Consider the following 23026-nt stretch of genomic DNA (forward strand, 5'->3'; position numbering starts at 1 on the left):
GTAATACTATACTATGTAATACTGTACTGTATAATACTGTACTGTGTAATACTGTACAGTGTAATACTATACTATGTAATACTGTACTGTATAATACTGTACTATGTAATAATGTACCATGTAATACTGTAATTTTCTCGTATATTTTCCTCAAAACAAAATGCCAAACCATCAAACGTAAACGCGAAATTCACAATACGTAACAGTAATACACCTTCACAGTGAATAAATACACACATATTTTGGTCTTTTTATTTACTTAATAAATATATAAATATAATAAATGAAAAAATATGCAACATTTCTACAAAATTCATTTATGTAAAACAATGAGAGACGACAGCAGCTGTCAAATAATAATGTCCGACGTCTAGTAAGCCTTCAAGGATGGTATGAAAGGGAGATATATAAATACGAATGTTAGAGAAAGCGCGCTAATATTAAAAAAAACCTTAGTTATGTAGCGAAAATGGTGAAAATATTTAACAAAACAAGACTCGTTTGGAATATAGCAAAAATCTCTTGACAAATGCTTTAGTTTCATTTAAAGATACGCTGTGAATTTGTTCATACCTATAACATATTAAATAACAGAAAAAAACGTGTTTTTAATTTTCGGAGTTTACTTTGCAATTTTTTCCTATCGAGGGAATTTCGTATAATTACCGTTTCGGCATTACAAATGTATAGATATTATCTTCAAAAATAACAAATTCTTTAAGAAACTAAACCACTTTTATACACAAATTAGCGCATTCCTCTAACATTCGTATTTACATATTTCCCTTTCAAACCATCTTTGAACGTAAGCGTTAATTCTTAAACCATAGTTATAATCAAGCTGTACAAAAATCGGTACCAAAATAGAAAACATCCTTTTTTCATCCTAAATCTTCAGAAGTAGACAAACTGGATGAAAAAAAGCATTGTCTAAAGCGGTGATCGGGTATCACATCAAAATGACAATTCAACACACCTGCAAAAGGTGATACATAAGTTACATAGGTAACTATTTAACCTAGTTTTTGTTTTGTTATCACTTTTAATTACTTTTTAATGGTGTGGTCAGTTGTCATTTTGATGAAATATCATGGAAACGTCTAAAGCCCACATTAGAATTTTATTCTGGATAGTTTGTGCAGTGGTTACTTATACATTGTCAGCATTTTCTAAATTATAGGTAGTAAAACCTACGTCTATCGTAAATTACTCCTTTTCGTTGGAATCAAAGTTGATGTAAATTACATGAGATTGAGGTAGGTAGTAGGCGGTGTCATTTTTCGTTTGAGAATTTTTTTCAACCTTTTGTATGTGATGAACTCGTAGAACGGGATAATCACAAGCTAATAAAAAATTGGTAAATGTAGATAGACTTAACAGTTACATAACTAAAAGTACGTTTTCTTTTATTTTCAGAATGTAGCGCGAACAAAGGCTGGAATGTGGATCAAAACAGGTGAGTTTTTAAGCTTTTCAGGAGAAAGTAATTTATATAAAACACGAATGTATTTTAGAAATTTTTGACTTTTCACGGGACACCAAGTTAGTAAATAACACTCTTGTAAATGAGAAAATAACAGACCCTTGAAAAATCACGATATCAGACACATTCAATTTTTAAAACAAACAAATGAAATAATTTTCTGTTAAAACATCACATTATAATATATTATATATTTTAACAAATTATAATTTTTGTGATTTTCTTAACCATCATACTAGGCGGTACATACATGACGGTAATTGTATTTGATATACATTATATTACTATAGATTATTATTATAACTACATGCAGAAAGATAATTTATTAAGAATCTTTTCAAATTATTCGTAATCCGATGAAACACGGAATTGTAGGCATTTAAGGAGTGAATTGGTAGGTTCCTAAAAAACTTTAGTTAATTGTATTATCACGATGTCGGAACACGTGTTCATAAAAATTCTAATATTTTCGATAAATAAAAATATAGAAATGAAAATACATATTATCGTATAAACCAAAATAGAAATAAAAATAAAAGTTAAACTGAATGATACAAAGACATTTTAAAGGAAATATAAATATAAAATAAGATACGTGCTAAATTATTTCTATATTAACGCAGGTTAATCATGGTAAGTACCTATCTATAACAGTAAATGTTTATGGGTGGGTACTAATGGTAAGTACCTACCTATCTAGAACAGTATATGTTTGTGGGTGGGTACTAATGGTAAGTACCTATCTAGAACAGTATATGTTTATGGGTGGGTACTAATGGTAAGTACCTATCTAGAACAGTATATGTTTATGGGTGGGTACTAATGGTAAGTACCTATCTAGAACAGTAAATGTTTATGGGTGGGTACTAATGATATTTAAAGTCTAAAAAGCTCATTCAATCAGAGTTACACTCACAGACAGACCCACAACCGAAATTAGTATTTTTTTTTATTTCGAATGCGATTGTTTTCGAACTCGCGAGACTGTTCAGTATAAATTCTGATAAAGCCATGAAAATAATTCTTCAAACTAAATTAATGTTTCCCGTGATATCTCATAGTTGAAGAAAGGTATGAATTATGAATTATAGTTATGAATATTGTTTGCGAACACAACAATACTATAGGCTTATTCTTACGCCATACAATATTTCCCAATTGGGGGAAAGATGAAAAAGGTTGGATTAGGTCTGTATTCAGAAGCAGATGCAAAAAAAACATTTTCAAAGTTAACATTAAATAATATTGTGTCTATGTAAAACAAATCCATGTACTGTGTTTTGATTTTCTGGAACAACAAACATACAAAGCTCTTACAGCTTGTTCACAAAGCTCGTCAAAGTATCGCTTGAGAGAACATAAAATAAAACAGGATAGTAACGCAAAACGAAATCAGGAGTTATCGCCTTTACGGCAGAATTTGTCAGTTTTATGTTAGACTTTCTTATTACAGGATGAAAGGGATTGACAAGCCGAGGATAAAGAGATGGATTAAGATTAAAGAACGTAACACTGTCTTGAAGCTGGCGGATTAGCGGAGTGTTGCGAACTGTGACAGTGCGACAGTACGACAGTGTTACATTGTGACATTAGGAGAAGATTTGTAGCGGAACGTTCATTATTCACTGTCAACCAACCTGCAGTCTCTTTGACAATATCCGACAGTGCAGTGAAATCCAGTATAAGTGAACTATTCATTGTAATCAAGTCAACTGCGAAACAAGTAACTTTGGTACAAGTCGAGCAGTAGAATGCAGTTCTTTCATGTGTTACAAGGCTAGAGTTTCTGGATACGGTAAAACTATGTGACATCCCCGTTGGGTAATGTTGCGAGACTGAAGGAAGTGTGAAAGATGAAGAGAAAGTTTGGAAAATAGGGGTCTAAAAACATTTGGTCGATAAACATAGTGAATCGTCTCAAGCATAGAATAACAATGTTTTATTATTATATTAGATAGTCTCAGGTCTGTCACCAGGTCCTCGATTCGAAGTATGTTCCTTCGACGGGACTCAAGAATAAAAATGTCGACCAATGTATGTACTTTCGACGGCGATTGCGAGCGGCCTGGATTGGAGAATCAATACCCAAAGCGATACTGGAATACTTTTATGCAATAATTATTATATTTCTAAAATTGATTTATTTCTCAAACAAAAGTCGTGACCGTCTCCCGGATATGAGCCACTGAGCCTAGCGAAGTTCTGTTTTAACTCGACCGTTTGGTATTTCATCATTCCAATTCAAAGAATTCCTACTAGACGGCTAACTTTGACTGAGACTATTTGACTAATATTATGGTTCCGGTATAAGATGGTGCCTTGTTGGTGGTTACCTTTTTATCCGTCCAGAGTTCGCATGATCATAAAATCGCAAAAATTAATATTATAATTTCTACATTCCCAAAGAAAGTTTCAAAAAATAATAATTTGTCAGATAGTTACTTTTCTTTGAACAAATTGTATAAAATTCCTCATTTGAAATAAAAATAAAAATTATGTATGGTTTACAACTAGTAGTTCTGTGAACAGCAGATCTCGCATATTTTTGATTATTCCTATTTGACCGCTCGTAGGACTCATGCGATTTCTGGAGGATTAAAAATGGCTAGCATCTTGACAGGATTGACTGGACACGGAACACACAAAAAATTACAGACAGACGAAATGCAAAGCGCCTATGTTAAAGCAGGACTTCGCTACGTTCAGTCATTTAAATAGATAGACATACAAGTACCTCCTTACAAAATCATACGATTTCAGAGGAAAATTTGGTTGAGATTTAAAGAAAAAGATAAAATTAGAAACATGCATTTTTAACTCACAGAACCAACTATTAGTTTATATCATTCAACTTAAATTAAGCCAATTGGAGTCGTCAATATTGGATGCGAATTAGTTTTTGGTTTTATTGTGGACTATAATCACCATTTGACATTACTATTGGGTATTCTGACTTACCGATGGTTTTTTCAATCAATAATATGGCCTTGAGAGACACTGATGGTGATTACTGCACAAGCTTCCATAATAGACTCGAATTAAACGCACTGAGAGTGCACTTAACCTGTCCAATGTTCACTGTACAGTTTTTCTTAACAGACGATAATATGGCATTGAGGTACACTGACGGTGATTACTGCACAAGCTTCCGTAATAGACTCGAATTAAACGCACTGAGAAATCACTTAACCTGTTCACTGTTCACTGTACAGGTTTTCTTAACAGACGATAATATGGCCTTGAGGGACACTGATGGTGATTACTGCACAAGCTTCCGTAATAGACTCGAATTAAACGCACTGAGAAAGCACTTAACCTGTTCACTGTTCACTGTACAGGTTTTCTTAACAGACGATAATATGGCCTTGAGGGACACTGATGGTGATTACTGCACAAGCTTCCGTAATAGACTCGAATTAAACGCACTTAACCTGTTCACTGTTTACTCTGCAGTTTTTCTTAACAGACTGTTGTAATAAATTGTTGCAATATCACTGATGTAAGTATGTAGGAACTTCACGCTATCAGACAGGGACAGGTAATTGGGTGGAGGAATGCAGGAACATAATATGTTAAAGGGAAATGCATAAAGTTGCGTCAACACCGTTATTATTCGTGTTTAATTGCAAAGCTTTATTGTTTAAGGCGAAGCTTAATGCTAAATCACTATTTTGATTAATCTTTATGACGAATTAGTGTACATTATGAATACCACATAATATGATTTAGTTAAATTGAAGGTTTTTCTATCGATTCGCTTGAGTAGAATACAAATAAAAAAATAAATTACTCAATACAAAATATAAATGTAAACTACTAAAAAATATTTTTTCATTAGAAATGTATGAACGCGTAAAGGAAACAACTTAAAAATACAATATTATAGCTAAGATTATCTGTGACAGTTTAACTTGATTAACTTTTTTGCTTTCTTGTAAAATTATTTACAAAATAAATAAAAACCAGTTTTGTGCTTGAAATCGAATATTTCCAGACTCCGTTTGTCAAGCGATTTTAATGCCTATTACCTACAACATAAGGTATACCCATTGTAGCTTCCTCTTAAATTGCGTATGTATCTAATCTAATCGCAACAATGGTGTTTATTCTGATCCCCTCCAAGATTCTGTTACTGTCTCAGCGTCGAATTTATTTGAACATTTAAAAAACATTTTTGTTTATAAGTAATAAATTAAACTTCATGGCATCAAATTACAAGTCGTGATTTCATTTAAATTTTTACCAAAACAAGAGCAAGAATCCAATTTACTTTGATCACGAAAGAAAGTAAGAAATGTCCTTATGTTTCGCAATATCTGGGATTTTCATTTTGTATTTTTTTTATTATTTCGGTGCGTAGGTACTCGCGGATTCCCCGATATAGCTGTGTTTTACAATTGTAATACAACTCTCTGAGAAATCTTGAGACAAACATTTCAGTATAAAATATGTATAACTTCGAGTATAATAATTCGGTAAAAATAAATTGAAAGTATTTATCCTGTTATGTTTTTGCTTCTATTAGCTTGCCACGAAAAATTCAAGAACATTTCTTTTTTCACAAAACAATATGCTGAAAGTTGTGGAAAATATCACTGGTTATTAAAAAAAATTATATCTTAAGTTCATGTAATACCGGCTGTACGTGGTGCTCTCGTCTCGACTCGCTCGCTCTAGCATCGGCTCGCTAGGGTTGACTAATGACAGAGGTGTTGGTTATCCAATAAATGGTTTCCGGGGTGGCGGTACCCATACCCACTTCTCAAATTGGAAATAATTCAGCGAATGTAGGATACATGGTGGGTTTTCGCCTCGGGCTTCTCGAGCGAGCCTCTCGGCGAGTGGCTCTCAGCGAGTGGCTGTCGACAAGTGTGTACAACCAGCATAAACAGATTTGGAGATGAGCATTTTTAAAAATGGGAAAATAATTATTTTCCTGTTGCAGAAATGAAATAAAAATGATATAAATATCTGAAAATATACTGTTCAAACATTTTTCGAACGAGTTCGAAAGCACAAAGGATATTTTTAATCAGAGAAAGATAAATAATAAAGTTAAAAAAATATTTGCCATCACAGATAAATGATAAACCTTGACTTAAATCATTTTAGTCATTTCAAGTGGATTATTTCACTGTAGAAATAATAGCTAGTTATAAAATGGTGTAAGTTGTTAATTCGTTATCTGTATTCTGAAGCTATTTAAAATATTTGCATCTGGATAACAACATTGCCTATCGAAAACAAATACCCAGACGTCATAAATTTCTGATACAAATACACAGACGTCATAAATTTCGGATACAAATACATAGACGTCATAAATTTCGGACACAAATACATAGACGACATAAATTTCGAATACAAATACACAGACGTCATAAATTTCGAATATAAATACACAGACGTCATCCATTTCGAATAAAAATACACAGACGTCATAAATTTCGAATATAAATACACAGACGTCATAAATTTCGAATAAAAATTCACAGAAGTCAGAAATTTACCCTTCGAATAAACTCCGTTAGTAAACTTGAAAAATTGTCACATTTATGTTCATTACGCAGGAACATTCACATCACAGGCAACCGAAATTTGTATTTTTAAACATTAAAAAATAAGTACCTTTAAATAGTTATCAACATACAGGGTGTCAGGGATTAAAGTGCACTAACTTCGATGGTAGAAGTAAAAAAAAAACTTTTTTCAAAATTCCAATGAATATCTATTTCTCGTACAAACAAATCAACTTTTTTTACCTATAAACTACCTTAAAAGTTATGTATCTTTTTACTTGTACTATCATTTAGAATCACCGCCGAAGTTAGCATACTTTACCATTTTATTCTGTAAATGTAACATCCGTTTGATGTAATTTTTATACTATGAATTTTGAAGTTGTAATAAAATTCTTTATTAGTCATATCGAGTAACAGGTGATGGAGAAGTTCACACTCTTCTATAGTCCTTTCTTCTCGCTCTCTCATACCTTTATTTTCATACTAGGAGGTCCAGCACGGATGAACGATAAAGCCCTGTATCTGTACAATACTGACGAAATACGTCATTTATGGTTGGTTAACGATATTTGCGAGCACAGGCAGAATATGATTTCCACAGTCGTTAGACAAAAGCCGCTACTTTTAATGCTGCCTACAAGGTGTCGGATAAGCTGCCTATGTAGGTACACAACTTTTTTGATTATGCAAATTAACTGACTTATTATATTATTGAATGGTGGTGAACTAACTAAGCTCTTAGAACTGAAAGAAATACGTATTCGCGGTCCATAGATTTAATTAATTCATTGAAGACGCGATCAATTACCTTCCTGTTTCAAGAAACAAAAGTTGTTAGTTTATGACTAGTGTCATAAATTACGTGCAGATTGCCGTTGTTTATTAAAGTTTACATTTCAATTCCACATTTTCAATTTATTAGCATTTTTAACTTTTGCGTAGCCGTCGGACGTTTAGGAATGTCAATTCATAAAGATATGCGCCAGTGTTACCAGCGTACATTGAATTCTGATTTAATGCATTATCAACATCGGTATGGGTATCAACAGCGCAACCGTGCACGGGAAATCGTTATAAAATCATCGGTAGTTACGCCTATCGATCTTATATTGTAAAGTTATCGATTTCTCTGTGCTGATCAGTCGCACGGTCGGTCGTTACAAAAAGTAAGTTGTTGCATCGCGTGAATTCGATCAGTTTTAAATTTTGGGGGTGTGGCAAACAAAATTATACATCAATAAAAAAATGCGAACTTGGAGAGTTATAATCGGTGTTATATCAATATTTTGTTTTAATTCATTATCTGCACACAGCAATAAACCATCTGTAATTATAGGGCTAGTTCAGCACTTCGCATGTCGCCGATAAAATAATTCAGCCTACTTTAAAATAAAATAATTGCAACGCTAAATGAGAGCGATCATAAATTGTGATATTTATCGTTGCATTTGTAATTGAATACATGTATTCGGGCAATCTGGTTGCATGGGGGTATTCAATTATCATATTTTATTTATTAGTGACGCAATTATTATGAGTTCGATGTTTTGTAATTGCATAAAAGGATCTTGAAGGTTATCGTTATCTGAACGATTATGGAAAACCAAATAAAGATTATTGCCATGTATTTCTGGCTCCTAAGGTGTTTAATGGGTTCAAGCAGCAGGTTAAAACAGAACCTCTTCAAAAGCAAATTACCTGATGGCTGATAGAAAGTGGCAGCACGAAATCTGAAAGCTTCCTGAATGAAATTATTGAATGACTGAAGAAATACCCTTTATTACCGTTTGTATTACGATATATGTACAACATTGTATTATTGTTTTTATATGTTCTTATTTATGTTACCACTATAATACGGGCATTTTCCTAGATTGGGGGTATTATTAATAATAAATAGTAATAAAATACGGTAAAGAAAATCAAAAATATACCGGAATATAATTACAGAAAACGGATACTGAAAACCGAAATAAGAATTCTGTGCATTTTAATGTTTATCATTTTAACCACTCGCTAAACTGCCAAGCAGATTGTCAGCAGGCCATTTTCACAATATTAATTATAACACTAAATATAACGAGAATCCACAAGAATTACTACCCGTGGCTCTATCCCACTGACTTTCTTTTGGGTATGCTCGGAATGAACTATCTACGGGTCAGGATGGATGTGCGCATTGCTACATATTTCTTTAGACTGATTCGTGGATGGTTTGAAAACTCGCTCATCATGTTTGTTTGTTTGTCCCTTACAGACTTAAAATATACAAAATGTCATCTATAAATATGAAAATTAATGTTTGTTTGTTTGTCCCTTATAGACTTAAAAGACACAAAATTTCATCTATAAATATAAGAATGTTTGTTTATCCCTTATAGACTCAAAAACTACTGGACCGATTTCCCCGAAAATTCCAAAGTTTGTATTTATTAGTGTAGGGATTGTTTAGAGCAGAGGTTCCCAAACTTTTTTGCCCCGTAGACCACTTGCCAATTTTTTTTCTATAGACCCCCTGCAGAATATTGAATTTTCCTAAAACTATTAACGTCCCATGTGATAATCATTTATTTTTTTCGTAAAAAGATTCCCTTCCCTTGCCTGCCCAACAACCGGGTGGCGGTATAGTTCCTCTGTTTTTGCATTGTGCAGACAGGGGCGCCCTTGTCAGGTATTACACCAAATGAAAATGGAGCAGGATAAGCAACGGGAATTTCTTTCTGTAGCTGGCCCTACAGAACTGCCCCTTAAGTTCTTTGTAAGCGCTTATTCCGATCAGCTCTTCTTGTCATATGGTATCCGATTCTTCAACATTCCATTTCCACAGTCAAAATTGTCCTCAAACTTAGTTTTGAAGTCTGTGTGAAGTGCATTTAAATGTTGAACGTCATTATTACCCTGAATGTTTTTCAAAAACAAGCTGTCGAACTAGGAAAATTCTTCCAATGTGCAATGTTTTGGTCAAATATATTTATTCTGACGAGAAAAGGAACGTAGACTCTATTTATATACCTCATAAACAACTTTTCGATATATAAACATACAAATATCAAATAAGTAATTACCCAGTCTATTATTAGTATTACGTAAACTGTGTTATTTGTGTTAGGTGCTTGTGTCATTTACGGAACTCCTAAATATTGAGTTGAGGTAAATGGGGGTCCGCTCGTATGTGCCCCCATTTGAATCTCGTGGAGCCCCAATATTTTTTCTCGCTAACATAGACCCCCAGCAAGCCGATATCGACCCCTGGGGGTCTATATAGACCACTTTGGGAACCTCTGGTTTGAATTGTAGAAGAAGTCGGGAACGCCCGAGAAAGACTTAACACTATATCTCTGCACTAGAATGGGGGACGTACTCGAATACAATTCATTATGATGTGGTTTTATTAATAATAACAATGTGATATACAGTAGTGAGTAGTAGACAAAGTTGCAGAAGCACGAGGAAGACGTACCGCATTATCTCTTGACTGAAATGATCTCATCTCATTGATCATCACGTGATCGAATTAAAATCAGAATAACATATTTTTTTAAGTTTTGGAAGTTTACATGAAGTAAATAGTAGAAAAAGTCGGGGCCGCCTAAAAATATGTGAATAAAATAATTATGTGTGATAAAACGTGGCTTAAGAGATGACCGAAGAAAGGGGAGTAAATAGAATGTATGCCATGAAAGTGAACGATAGAAGAAATCGCGGATGCCCGAGGAAGTGAAAAAAATACTTGTTACAATATAATTATATTATTTCCACCTTAAAAGTGCATCCAGCCTACAGGTATACAATTCACAACCCCTAAACTTTACTGCAGACAATTTATAATCCTGAACAACGCAGGGTACACATTAGCTAGTAGGTAATAAAAATCGTATTACAATAAATTATTGATTGAATATTCGTACTTAATTAAAATTTAATCGTTGCGGCTATAAAACATTTATTATTTTCGATTCACACTGAAAACAATATTAAAATAATATTACAGAATGTGCCGAAACTTTAAAGCTATGAATGGTTACATTGCATTATTTTTACGACGAGAATTAAATCAGAGTGCGTCATAAAAAACAAAGAAAAAAACAAGCACTCTTATGTACCAGGCCGTCAAACCATGTAATAAAAAATTCCAAAAGATATTACTGCTATTGAAAATATGCTTAGTTTTAAAAAGGAAATAAGAATGAATGTCTGCTACAATCTACAATGTAGAGTTTGACAGACTAAATATTAGGTACGTACTTATTTTTTTTTTAAATTTTGAAATATACGTTTGTCAATTAATGTCATTTATTATAAATTTATGTTTGTAAAATTATTACTCAAAATTAATAAATTTTCACTCCCACTTACTTACGTAATATTATGATACAAACATTGTTTGTTTGGTTTCAGTTGCCTCTTTATTGTACCATTTTTAAATGTCTACTCAGAATATTCTCATTTCTTAGCACAAACTGCCTCCTGTTTTAATCAATGTTCACGTTTTGTCCTGTGCTACAAGAGCACTTTAATTGTTATTCTTTGTTTTGTCATCGCTTTGTATAAACTGTACGTAGAGTTATATTATTAGATCTGTATTGAGTAAGGCGCACTGTAGAAATAATTTTAAAAACATGACCACTAATACTAAATTACTATTTTTAAGTTTGTTATAATAAAGCGCACTTGAAGTGAAATGCCACAAATGTAATGTTATTATTATAAACATTATTCACCGAATGTTTTGACTAAAATAACATTTGTAATTTAATATAGTTATCTAAAATCATTATCAATTCAATATTTTTAAAAATATGACACCTTATAAGGTCTTAACTCGGGATAAAAACTTGCTGAAAATATTTCCGTTCATCTGCCGACTCGCAGTAGAAAGAAACGTTTTCAATTAGCTGGTAAAAACAACCAGAGATGTGCTTTATTTAAAATAAATCCATTTCAAATGGAAATGCAAAATGCAAAATGGGTATTTTCCATTTTGCATTTTAAATGCTTTTCTAAAAACCATTTTGCATTTTGCATTTAAAATGCTTATCTCAATGCATTTTCCATTTTAAATGCTTTTTGCAACATTCTTCCTACTATCTCCACTCATCTTTTTTTCATAAGCCCCAAATATCAGTCGGTCCTCAACTTCACTATGAGAGATAATTTACATTTGTCAAGTTGCTCCCTGGTAGGAGCCCTGGCAATTGAGTGATACCATTACAAAAAATATTGATTCAAATACTGAAAATGGGGCCATGACGCTGTAATATTAAATGTTAGATAGCAGTTTCTATGTTTTTACATTGGCAACATTAGTCCCGCGCAAATTTTTTGTGGTTTCATAATCTGTAGTCGTGGTGTTTTAGGATTTACCATCATGTAATATGTTTGTTCTACATTGATATCCATTATTAAATGACAAAATTGTTTAAAAATTCTATAATTATTTTAATTGTTTGACCTGATAAACCATTTTGCATTTTCAATGCATTTTGAAAATAGGTATTTTGCATTTTGCATTTGAAATGCTTTTCTAAAAACCATTTTGCATTTTGCATTTTCAAATGGAAAAGTTTAGACCCATTTCCATTTTGCATTTCAAATGGTTTTGGGTACCCATTTTGCACATCTCTGAAAACAACCAACAACTTAAGGCGAAGCTTAATGCCAAATCACTATTTTGATTAATCTTTATAACGAATTGGCGTACATTATGAATACCAAAAAATATACTTTAGATAAATTAAAGGTTTTTCTATCGATTCGTTTGAGTTGAATACAAATAAAAAAATAAATTACTCAATAAAAAATATAAATGCAAACTACAAAATTTTTTTTTCAATAGAAATGTATGAACGCATAAAGGAAATAACTTAAAAAAACTGTATTATTGCTTTAATTATCTGTGACAGTTTCAATTGATTAACTTTTTTGCTTTCTTATAAAATTATTTACAAAATAAATAAAAACCAGTTTTGTGCTTGAAATCGAACGTTTCTAGACTCCGTTTGTCAAGCGATTTCAATGCCTATTACCTACGATATAAGGTATACTAAGAATATGCACATTTTTGGCTTGTAGCCTAAGAGGAAGTATTCAAAAATCCCATGGAAAGACCGATTTTCTAGGCCTGCTAAGTCGACCTTAAGGTCCGTCCATTACGCACAAAATTGTTTTTATTGTTTCTATAGTACCTACTTTCCTCTCGCTCTCTCATACCTTCTCTTTCTCGTTTAACGATATTTGCGAGGACGAGCAAAATATGATTTCAGCTGAAAAGCCGCTACTTTTAGTGCGATCTCCAAGGTGTCAGATAAACTACCAATGAACACAACTTTTTGGATTATGCAAATTAACTGGCTTATTAATGAATGGGGGTGAACTAACTAAACTCTTTGAACTGACAGAAATCGTATACGCGGTCCATTGATTTAATTAATTCATCTAAGACCACATTACACCGGGCCGCGCCCCGAATATTGTTTTTACAGGACTTCATCACGTTGTTAAGTTTCCCACTTTATTTTAGAGATTTGCTAGGGCAAATTCAACCGCAGGTCTGTCCAAACACCAGAACCGCGCGTCGCATATTTTTATGCACGGCTGCTTCACTTACGACGTTTAGATTCTGGCTTTATTTTAGGGTTTTGTCTCGCCTTAACCAAAATACGTAGAAGATAATAAATGTAGTGTAAACGGAATAAAGAAGAACATTATCTCTTCAGTGGTAGTGCAGTAAAAATAAAACACTTAAGACTCTGCAGGAAGCTTTATGGTTGTCATACCCTAAACCCAAGCCATAAAGTTGTCTGTTATATATTTTCCTGTATTATGTACCAAGATTTTGATAGACGTTTGCAAATGTAACTCAACCTACAGCAGTTGAAACATAATTTGTGACCATTTGTGATCTCAAATGTGACCTTCTTACTTAATACCAGTATAATTTTTTTGTTGTTAAAGGTCTCTCCAAAACTCAGCAAATCTGTGGCGTGTGATTGACGTCAGCAGTCACAAAAAAACTATGTTTTATATCAAGAAGCGCTGTATTTTGTATGGCGGTGGGGAAGGAGATGAGGAAGAGGAAAATGGGAGTTCCTGTCTGTTCAGATCTGGTCACCAAACGTGGCTAAAGCCATTTCGTTTCACTTCTTGATGGCGTTAGATTCTCTCAGTATCGCCTTGGTGAATGTCGTGAAAGATTACCATTTAGCCGTATTTGTTAATAGCCAGGTACTTCCTCACCATCATCTTCCCCATTTCTTTCCTCTTTCGATACCGAAATAGATCAAACTCTTATTAAACCTCATTTCGTGAAATAATACTATTTATTTATAATTATACCGAAATTAGGCAAATTTTAAAATGGGTAAAGTTACAAGTATTTTTTAAACATTAACTCCACACAGGAGGTCTCGAGGAAAATATTTTCCCTCAAGGCCTGTGGCATCATTCGGGAAGCTGTGTGGAGGGTCTTTTTGAGACAAATACCCATCATGTAGGAGGGAGGAAACACGAACATCTTTGAGTCGAAGCGATGAGCTCAAGAACGAGTAGTAAAAACGACCCGTTCTCATGCGGTATATAATATTAACCAAGTATAAATATTGGCGCGCGTTCGGTGTGTTTCCCGACTATGAACCGGTGCCGAATGGTTATATGACACTAGTGTACCTGAAAACTGGATGTAGTTTAAAGGTAGATTTATTATTGTTAAGAAATGAAAAAGTTTATTTCAAGTTTTTCCGAAAAGTGCCTGCAAGAGGGAATCGTGTTATGTAGGTATATATTGTCTACGAACCTTGGTTCCGTGAATGAAGGAACCGATATTAAAAAAAACATAAGTTTGGTGTTGCCAGCAGTGAAAATACACAAATCTCCAGACACTTCCCGACACAGAAAATTTGAACGTTTTGTTTTTATTAGTATTTAGTACCTACCCAAGCGAGATTGCAATAGTAATAAGGTACGTGCATAGCCCGAAAGTGGCATATCTATGGAGATAGAATAATTTATGAAATTCAATTTAAATCATAAACATTCTATAATAATAGAGTAAAGGAAGAACATAAACAAAATTTGTCGTATTCCTCGGCAAAACTTGAAACGAATACGAATAGCATAAAAGATGTTAATTTTACTTGTTTATCTATGCTTTAATTCCAAAACCAGCAATGCGGGTGGTTTATTTATGAACAATACTGTTATTTCCCATTATGTGTCATTTGCACATTTAAACTTTTTTGAATAATTGCTGGTAATTATCACACTTTGTCCGGGAAGGGTAGTTCTACATTTTACGCCGGTCCTGCTTGAATGGCGGAAAGAGCATTGCTGTCCGATAATTTTACATAATTTTTTTATACAAATCTCTTTGAGAGGCTCCAAATTATATGTATATCTATTTTTAAATGTATTTAAGGACGGGTTGTTTCGGAAAAATTGAACAATTCATCAAATTTCAACGTTCATTTTCAAGTTCTGTGAAAGATTTTTGAAGTTCTGTTTTTATTTCAGTTTTTTCAAGCAACTAGCCTACAATGATATAATAACAGAACTTGAATAGGACTTTCACAGAACCCGAAAATGAACGTTGAAATTTGATGAATTGTTCAAATTCTCCGAAACAACCCGTCCTAAGTCTTTCCCATCTTCAAATTCTTGTATTTTGTGGAAGAATATTTAATCAAAAAGAAACTACGAGCATATTTAAACCTGTAGAACGGGTAATACATGCTTCCACTTATCGCACCAGAAATTCGGTAGTTTTTTCTGTTTTATTTTATAATGATCATGAAATGAAAACATCACAAAAATGGCTCAACACTGACTTCACTTTATGGAGTCGCATTACAAAAGTAAGCTTTAATTTCAAACAACAATTTTATAGTTGGGGTGTGGTGAGTAGTGTGTAAAAAAGTCATTAAATATATGTATTACTTTCAAAGATAATTTAAAAACCAAATCCATTTTCTCGAATGGGACCCTCGTTTCCACCCACGTAAAACAGTTATAAAATTTAGATAATTTAAAATGAAAGAAAATATATATGGTTTGAAATTCAAATCATAAAATTGTAATAAGTCCACAAAAATAATTTTATTCGAGAACTGATCCAACAAGGGATTATAAATTTAATATCGACGGTAGAGAAACGCCTACAAAACATAAAGTGTGGAATTAGACAATTTTAAAATACGCTTAATTTTATTTCTAAGTTTATCCGGGAAAAATCACAGAATGATTTGACTTTAAAATTGAAATTAAATAATTAAAACAATTATTTTAAATTGACCTGCCTAAATATTTATAAAGCATGTAGAATTAAAATAATAATATTTAAAATGCTAAAATAGGTAGTTAGGTGCTTAATAGCTTTTTTCTCAATAATATACATCAGTTCCAATTTCTAAGTACGCACTTGCAGAAGAAGTTGCATTTTTCAACTCCTCACTTTACATAAAAAATATGCTTTTCTATCTTAAATTCGGAATACTTATCTGATATGTAATGTTTTTCATTATATTGTGGTTATGAACACAATATCCATATTTTTTATTTACTTAAATATTTTACGTGTACAACCCACATAACTGTCGATTTTTTTAATATAATATTAAAATAATCAATAATAATAATTTCGTAATTAAGTAATTACGTAAATCTGGTTCAAAGACACTTAAATTCAAAGCAAATTGGAACTGGTTGTGTGAAGGATGCAGACAAGCCATCAAAGATCCAACTATCAAACAATATTTTATAATCAAGTTTAAAATTGGAACAGATTTGTTAAGAATTTAGGCTATCCCGTGATTTTTTGTGGACTGCGTGAGTAGTATACTATTGTCAGTTCAGTGAGTAAGTACCGTACTGACAAAAGGAGCATTCTATAAAAAATGCCTTATTCAAAAGATCGTTTTATCAACCATCGTATCGAGTAATTGTATAAAATGTGACTTGACAAAGGACGAGCACAGATTTATTGTCTGGAGTATCCTGACCTGACCTTGTTAAGGCACTGTTTATTTTAGGACGGTAAACTACTCTGCTCCAAGGCGATAGGTGATATAGGGCAAGGTTATGAAGTACTTGCCCGGCGAAATTAAATGGTAGCTAGGTAATACGAAGGACAACAAGTGGTAAATTTAATGTCGTTGTCTTTTGTATAGTGGCCTTTTGCACTGAAGATTATCATGTGTTGTCGAGATGGCAGAATATTAGTCAACGTATTATCTCGGGTAAGTATCTTTTTCTAAATTCATACTTTGGCTCTGTGCTTATTTGTATATCCCAGTCTGTTACATTTTTTGTTTCTTCTTGTTTGTTCTACTTAACCTGCATTTTTATATATTTGTACTGTTTCGTATGTGAAACTTATGATATTGTTATCAAAATACCAATGTAAAATCGTACCTATTAACACCCATCTATGTATTGTAAGTTCCTCTCGTCCTACAATGAGTTTTGTAACTCATCGGGATTGCGCTAGCAAGAAATAAAAATAAAAATTAAATAACTATTTTTAATACCACTTTGTTGTATATATTTTTAATACATAAAACCAACCGGTTTTGGTTCTTCAGGGTTATATAAAAACATATTAATTCAAAAATATTGTATTTATAGATAACTCTTTCATTGATTTAATATGTTTTTATATAACCCTGATGAAGGTTCAGGGTGAACCGAAACCGGTTGGTTGGTTTTGGTGTATTTGTAGGTAAGATAGAACTGTTATTACCGCCCGCCATGCAGTAGGTGGGCAAACGCATCCAGTTACCATTATTGGATACTTCAAAAAAGTACAATGATCACTGCCATATTAAAATACTGTGTATTCGTAAAAGCATATTATTACATTGGAATCTAGTTTATACTGCAAAGTTTTCTTGCTTGTTTTAGTTCGTTTTATTTTATTTATAACTTAACCTTCAACTCCTGACTATTAAAGATGTTTCCAGATTAATTATTCCAAGGCAACTCTCATGAGTCAAAGCCCGTGACATTGCGTCATAAATAAAATTGGTCATGAAAGGACATTCGTCTCTTAAATCAACTCCTGTCACATTGAGCGGCTGTCCATGTGACTTATTATATTGTCAGTAAATGTATTATTCTTCCGTCTTCAAAATATTTTCGGAGGGCGTATAAATGCTTTACTTAAGATACTCCGTGTAGAATAAGGAAGTTGAGTCCATTTTTTTATTTTTTTTTATCAATGTTCGCATTCAAACTTAAATACTGGTATTTTTTTTGAAGTGAAACTTCTTTAGGCGCGTAATTCGGGGACGGAGTAAAACCGAGTCAGGATCGACACGAAAATGCGGGTACCCCCACCACCGCTCACCGTTCACTGTCCCTCTCTCACCATATGCGCTTGTTGAGGTGGGGGAGCCGCTCACGAACGTTCTCTCCCGACACGGGACAACAATCGATGCAGTTTTTGCACGATTCATTAAGGATTTAAGTGCTCATGTATATATCTCGCACTTTAGTTACCATAACCCAATTATCACGACATTAGGAAATGATATTCATGAAATTGACAATGAAAATGGCACATGATTGGTAAATTGTCATTGTAATTTCTTTGTAATTTTTAATTGTAATATTGTTATTTATGTAATATTGTATACTTGTGAATAAATTGAAAATTTTTGGAACTATACATTAATCGAACGTCATTCATCTATAAGAAAATATTAGAAAAAGCAAATCCATGCTTCGTCGTTGAATTATTTAACCTCTAATTTTCAAACTAACCTAAGAGAGAAAATAGAGATGATGAAATGAAAATAGAGAGAGAGGAATACTAGAAGTTTCACTTCTGTCTTGCGTAGGCTTGACACACCCACTTTTTTTTTTTAAGTTTGTTTTCATAATTAAATTAATTCTCAAAGTTTAAATTTTATTAAGCCCGCCAAAACGAGCGGAATCCGAGCGGTAAGAGGCGGGGTGTGGTGTGACGTCATTAGAACTGTGAAAACCACGACGCTCAACCATTTTGTATGGAAAAAATTTTAATTCTTCAATAAGGAATTCCAGTAATTTTTTTACCAATGTTAACCATCTATTAGAATTGATGTTATTAAAAAAAAAGAAAATTGATTAAGATTTCATAGTTAAATTAATATTTTAAGTTAGAATATTTGCTTTTCCCGCCCGGTACGGTACTGTACGGTATTGCCGTCGCTACTTGTTGACGTTCCACGCGCTAATTCAGGACCACCGCGCAGAAAAGTAAAGACCAAAAGTAAAATAACGGTTTACAACCCAGTTCACTGTGAGACCTTTCTGGGCGGCCGGCGGCCTGAAGTGTATCACATGCTATGTGACATGTATAATAATAAAAACTTATAAGTTATGCAATAAACAACATATTATTATAAAGCACTATACGAATATGTATCTTTAGAAATCCATTTCATATAATAATAACAACAAATACGTACATATATTTGACAAACCCAAATAAACCTTTGGCCTATACACCTCTCTCATCTAAACCGACCATCTCTCATGTAATAGAAAGAGATGCACCATAGGTGATCCGTTGAACGTACAAGTCACGACACATGTGACGTCAGAATTCTTTCGACCAATCGTGGAGCGTTTACAGTCTATTGCTATTGAATGCTTTTTCAAGAACGTTTAACTAATTCTAAGAATAATAATATAGAAATATATTTATATTTTTAGAATCGATATTTTTTTATCTACATGAACATATTTTTTATAAGTCAAAATATTTTTCACTCAACTTCCTTATTACAGAGTATGATTCTAAAAAAATGCTGCTGACTGGGTGACTGCTCTAAACCACTGAGCTTCCGCAACGAATTAGTGGGTGTACCTATTAAAAGTATGAACCATAAGCCTATCATATTTTTTTGTAATACGCCTTGTACCTTGCTTTAATATAACCGCACAAGAGTCCCAACTGCTCTCAAACGTCTGGAGCCAGTAAGACTACGGCATCCCCAATTGGGTTATATTGTGTGGCCAAATGTAGTTGGGAGAGGAAGGATATGGGGTAGAGAAAAGTGGGGAAGAATCTAACTATTCAGATCTGATCACCAAACACGGCCAAAGCCCTTTCAATCAACGTTTCAAATCAGAATGATGGTCTTACACCAGGGCGATACTGGGAGTATCTTCAAATATACTGGGTATATATTATTTTTATAAGAATGATTTTTGAAGTAACACAAATTAATCAAATTAAATTTACTTGCGCACTCCAGGATTTGAACCCGCGACCTCCATCTTGCTAATCGAAAGCCTCACCCCTCGAACACGGAGGCCGTAAAAATATTACAATAATGTTTAGGGAAAAATTATCACAAATAAGGAACTCCGTTTTTGAAATAATACATTATAACTTAAGGCGATCCACTGCGTAGTGTAATGTTTTAAATCGAGCCGCTATCAATAACACCCCTTACATAGATGGTGATATGGTTTAAATTCCCGCTTATCAACATCCGCCTGTTTTGATTTATGCAAGAAAACACCATGGCCAAAAAGTGCCTTTTATTTTATTTTGTGGATGTTAAGGCATAAATATTTAATTTTTTCTGATCATTTTACAAATAACTTAATTTGCCACATTATACAATAAAATCATAACCGAAAATGTCTTCGTCAGCAGGAGATTTTGATCTTTAAAGGCGTTTTCTGGGAAACCACAAAACAAATGAAAATTGAAGATCACTAAACAAGAGACAAAAATTTTGCACTTTCGCATGTCGTAAAAAATGTTCCATCGCCAAAAAGACGTCGCTGGCAATCAAAAGTTCATTTACAAAATCGTTTAACAATGGGCAATTTGGTTTTTAGAGAAAGGGTTTTTGGAATCCTTTGAAAACTCGAACGATGACAGCGCCACTTGTACAATGTAGTAGGTACACACTAGAACATAATATCACTTTCTCGGTAATGGTTTTACAGAATGCCTTCACATCCCGTTCGTGTTATTTATGCTCCGTTTACTTTGAAGATCATTTTCCAAGAAGATCGTAATTTTCGATAGACGACCTAATGATACGAATAAGAAGTACTTCCCTCATCAGAAGTTCTGAGATACTGAACTTTAAAAGAAAACAGAAGCTTATAAATGCTGCGAGCTTTTCATCAAAATTGCTTCTCGCGAATTTTGTTCCGTCATAAAGCGAGCTTAAGCTCGATATCATTATTCAAAGTGAAATTTTTGATTAAATAAATAATAGAATTAACATAATGGCAGTGGTGTATCTTTTCTTATGTGAATATCGCGCAAGAGTCCCAAACTGCTCCCAATGAGACTATGTCATCCCTGATAGGGGTGTTTTGTGAGGCTGAAGGTAGTTGGGAGAGGGAGGAGATGGGGAGAGGAAGGTTGGGGAGTACCTGACTATTCAGATCTGGTCACCAAACACGGCCAAAGCCATTTCAAGCAACTTTGCAACTCTGAATGGTGGTCTTACAACAGGGTGATACTGAGAGTATCTTTCACTCTGGAACGTGCGCAAGTATAATATATATAATTTTAAATGAATAAATTATATTGAGATACGGAGTTGAATAAAAGTCTGTATAATGTAGTGTTTTTTAAATTTATTTATTTTTATTTATTTATTTTATTTATTTAACGCCCAAAGGGCTTTTACATGTAGGTGGTACAATTTTAATGACAGTTTTGAAACATAAGAAAGAAATAATAGAAATTTAATTTGCATTAAAAAATAATACATGTATGAAACTAAATTAAAAATAACAAGAACATAAATTAAAAAATACATCGATTTGACTGGTTTACAAAAATATAGCTTCCATTTAGGAATAGTGTTGAAATAAGTATTTTACGTAATCCACAAAATTCGAAAAGTTAATATTAAATATATCGACATCACCTAAGTATTGGTTTCCCATAGTGTGAAACCGTTGTATTGAGGAGTTCGCATTGTAATTGCGCTTATGTGTGTTGCAGTGGAATAGTGTATTTTGTCGTGTTGTTATTGTAGGTATTCGTAAGTTTATGAGTTGCAGAAGTTCGCAACAGTCGAATTTTGAATAAAAAAGTTAAGTCCTTTATTTTACACCTGTCTTCCAATGTGTGTATTTTTAGAGTAGTAACAATGTGGTATTCAGTAGCGAATGGTGGAAGTCGGGGACGACCGAGAGAAGACGTGGCACACGTGGTACATAATACAACTTGAATAGAACCATTACAAAACTTGAAAATTATGAATTGAACGAAATTTGATAAATTGTTGAAATTTTGTGAATCAACCCGTCCTGATTGTTCGAAAAAATCTATTTTAAAATGTCTTTTAAAACTTTTTTAAACTGAGGATTGTATCTTTCCAAGGACTGGAGCCGACAACTCTACAAACATTGCCAAATGCCGATCGGGTAGGACTGATATTCGCATATAAACTGCTGTAATGTCATCCGATTTCAGAGTAATGTCTGCGTGTGTGTGCGTGATTGCCACCTAAAGTTGACAAAATGCATTGTCGTTGCCAACGAATCTATCTGCCGAGTTTCAGCTCGATCGGATGCCGGGAAGTGGGTTAATTTTCCTCTTCCAAGATTTGCTTTTGTTTATTCATTACCGAAATCAAAAGTAAAATTCAAATAGATATATTTAATAAATAAAGTAAAGGATGGTGTAGTTTTTCACTACACCTCTGTACAGAGTAATGTTATTCCTTTATCCAGGTACACTCGGTTACTCAGGTATGCAGAACCGACACTATTTATCCCCAGGAAGGTATGGCGAGGTACTGGAAGCCGATAGACGGAGATAAAATATTCAACGTTCCCATCATTTAAGACATTGGTAACTTTAATATTTAATTAGTTTCACCGTTTGAAGAGGCCATCTTTTATTCCGCCAACCTGCAAACACTTTCGCTATAACACTCGTGATTATAACCTTCAAGAATGGCTTTATTTATTTATTTAGATTTACACACAGTACAATATGATACAAGATATAATTAAAATATTTTGTGATTATTGATTATTGTACCTTATCAGGTCGAAA

General features: G+C 33.2%; 1 protein-coding gene across 1 annotated transcript in view; it reads left to right on the top strand.

Moving 5' to 3' along the window:
- Nucleotides 1–23026, top strand: part of LOC149425519 (uncharacterized) — a 177475-nt gene that overhangs the window by 119652 nt on the left and 34797 nt on the right. The window contains exon 2 of the mRNA XM_089651154.1: nt 1417–1456. Coding sequence (XP_089507280.1) covers nt 1417–1456 — 40 coding nt within the window. The remainder of the gene's footprint in view (nt 1–1416; nt 1457–23026) is intronic.

Source organism: Hesperophylax consimilis, chromosome 3 (assembly GCF_061612785.1).
Source record: "Hesperophylax consimilis isolate HC1 chromosome 3, BYU_Hcon_1.0, whole genome shotgun sequence".
NCBI classification, from domain to species: domain Eukaryota; kingdom Metazoa; phylum Arthropoda; class Insecta; order Trichoptera; family Limnephilidae; genus Hesperophylax; species Hesperophylax consimilis.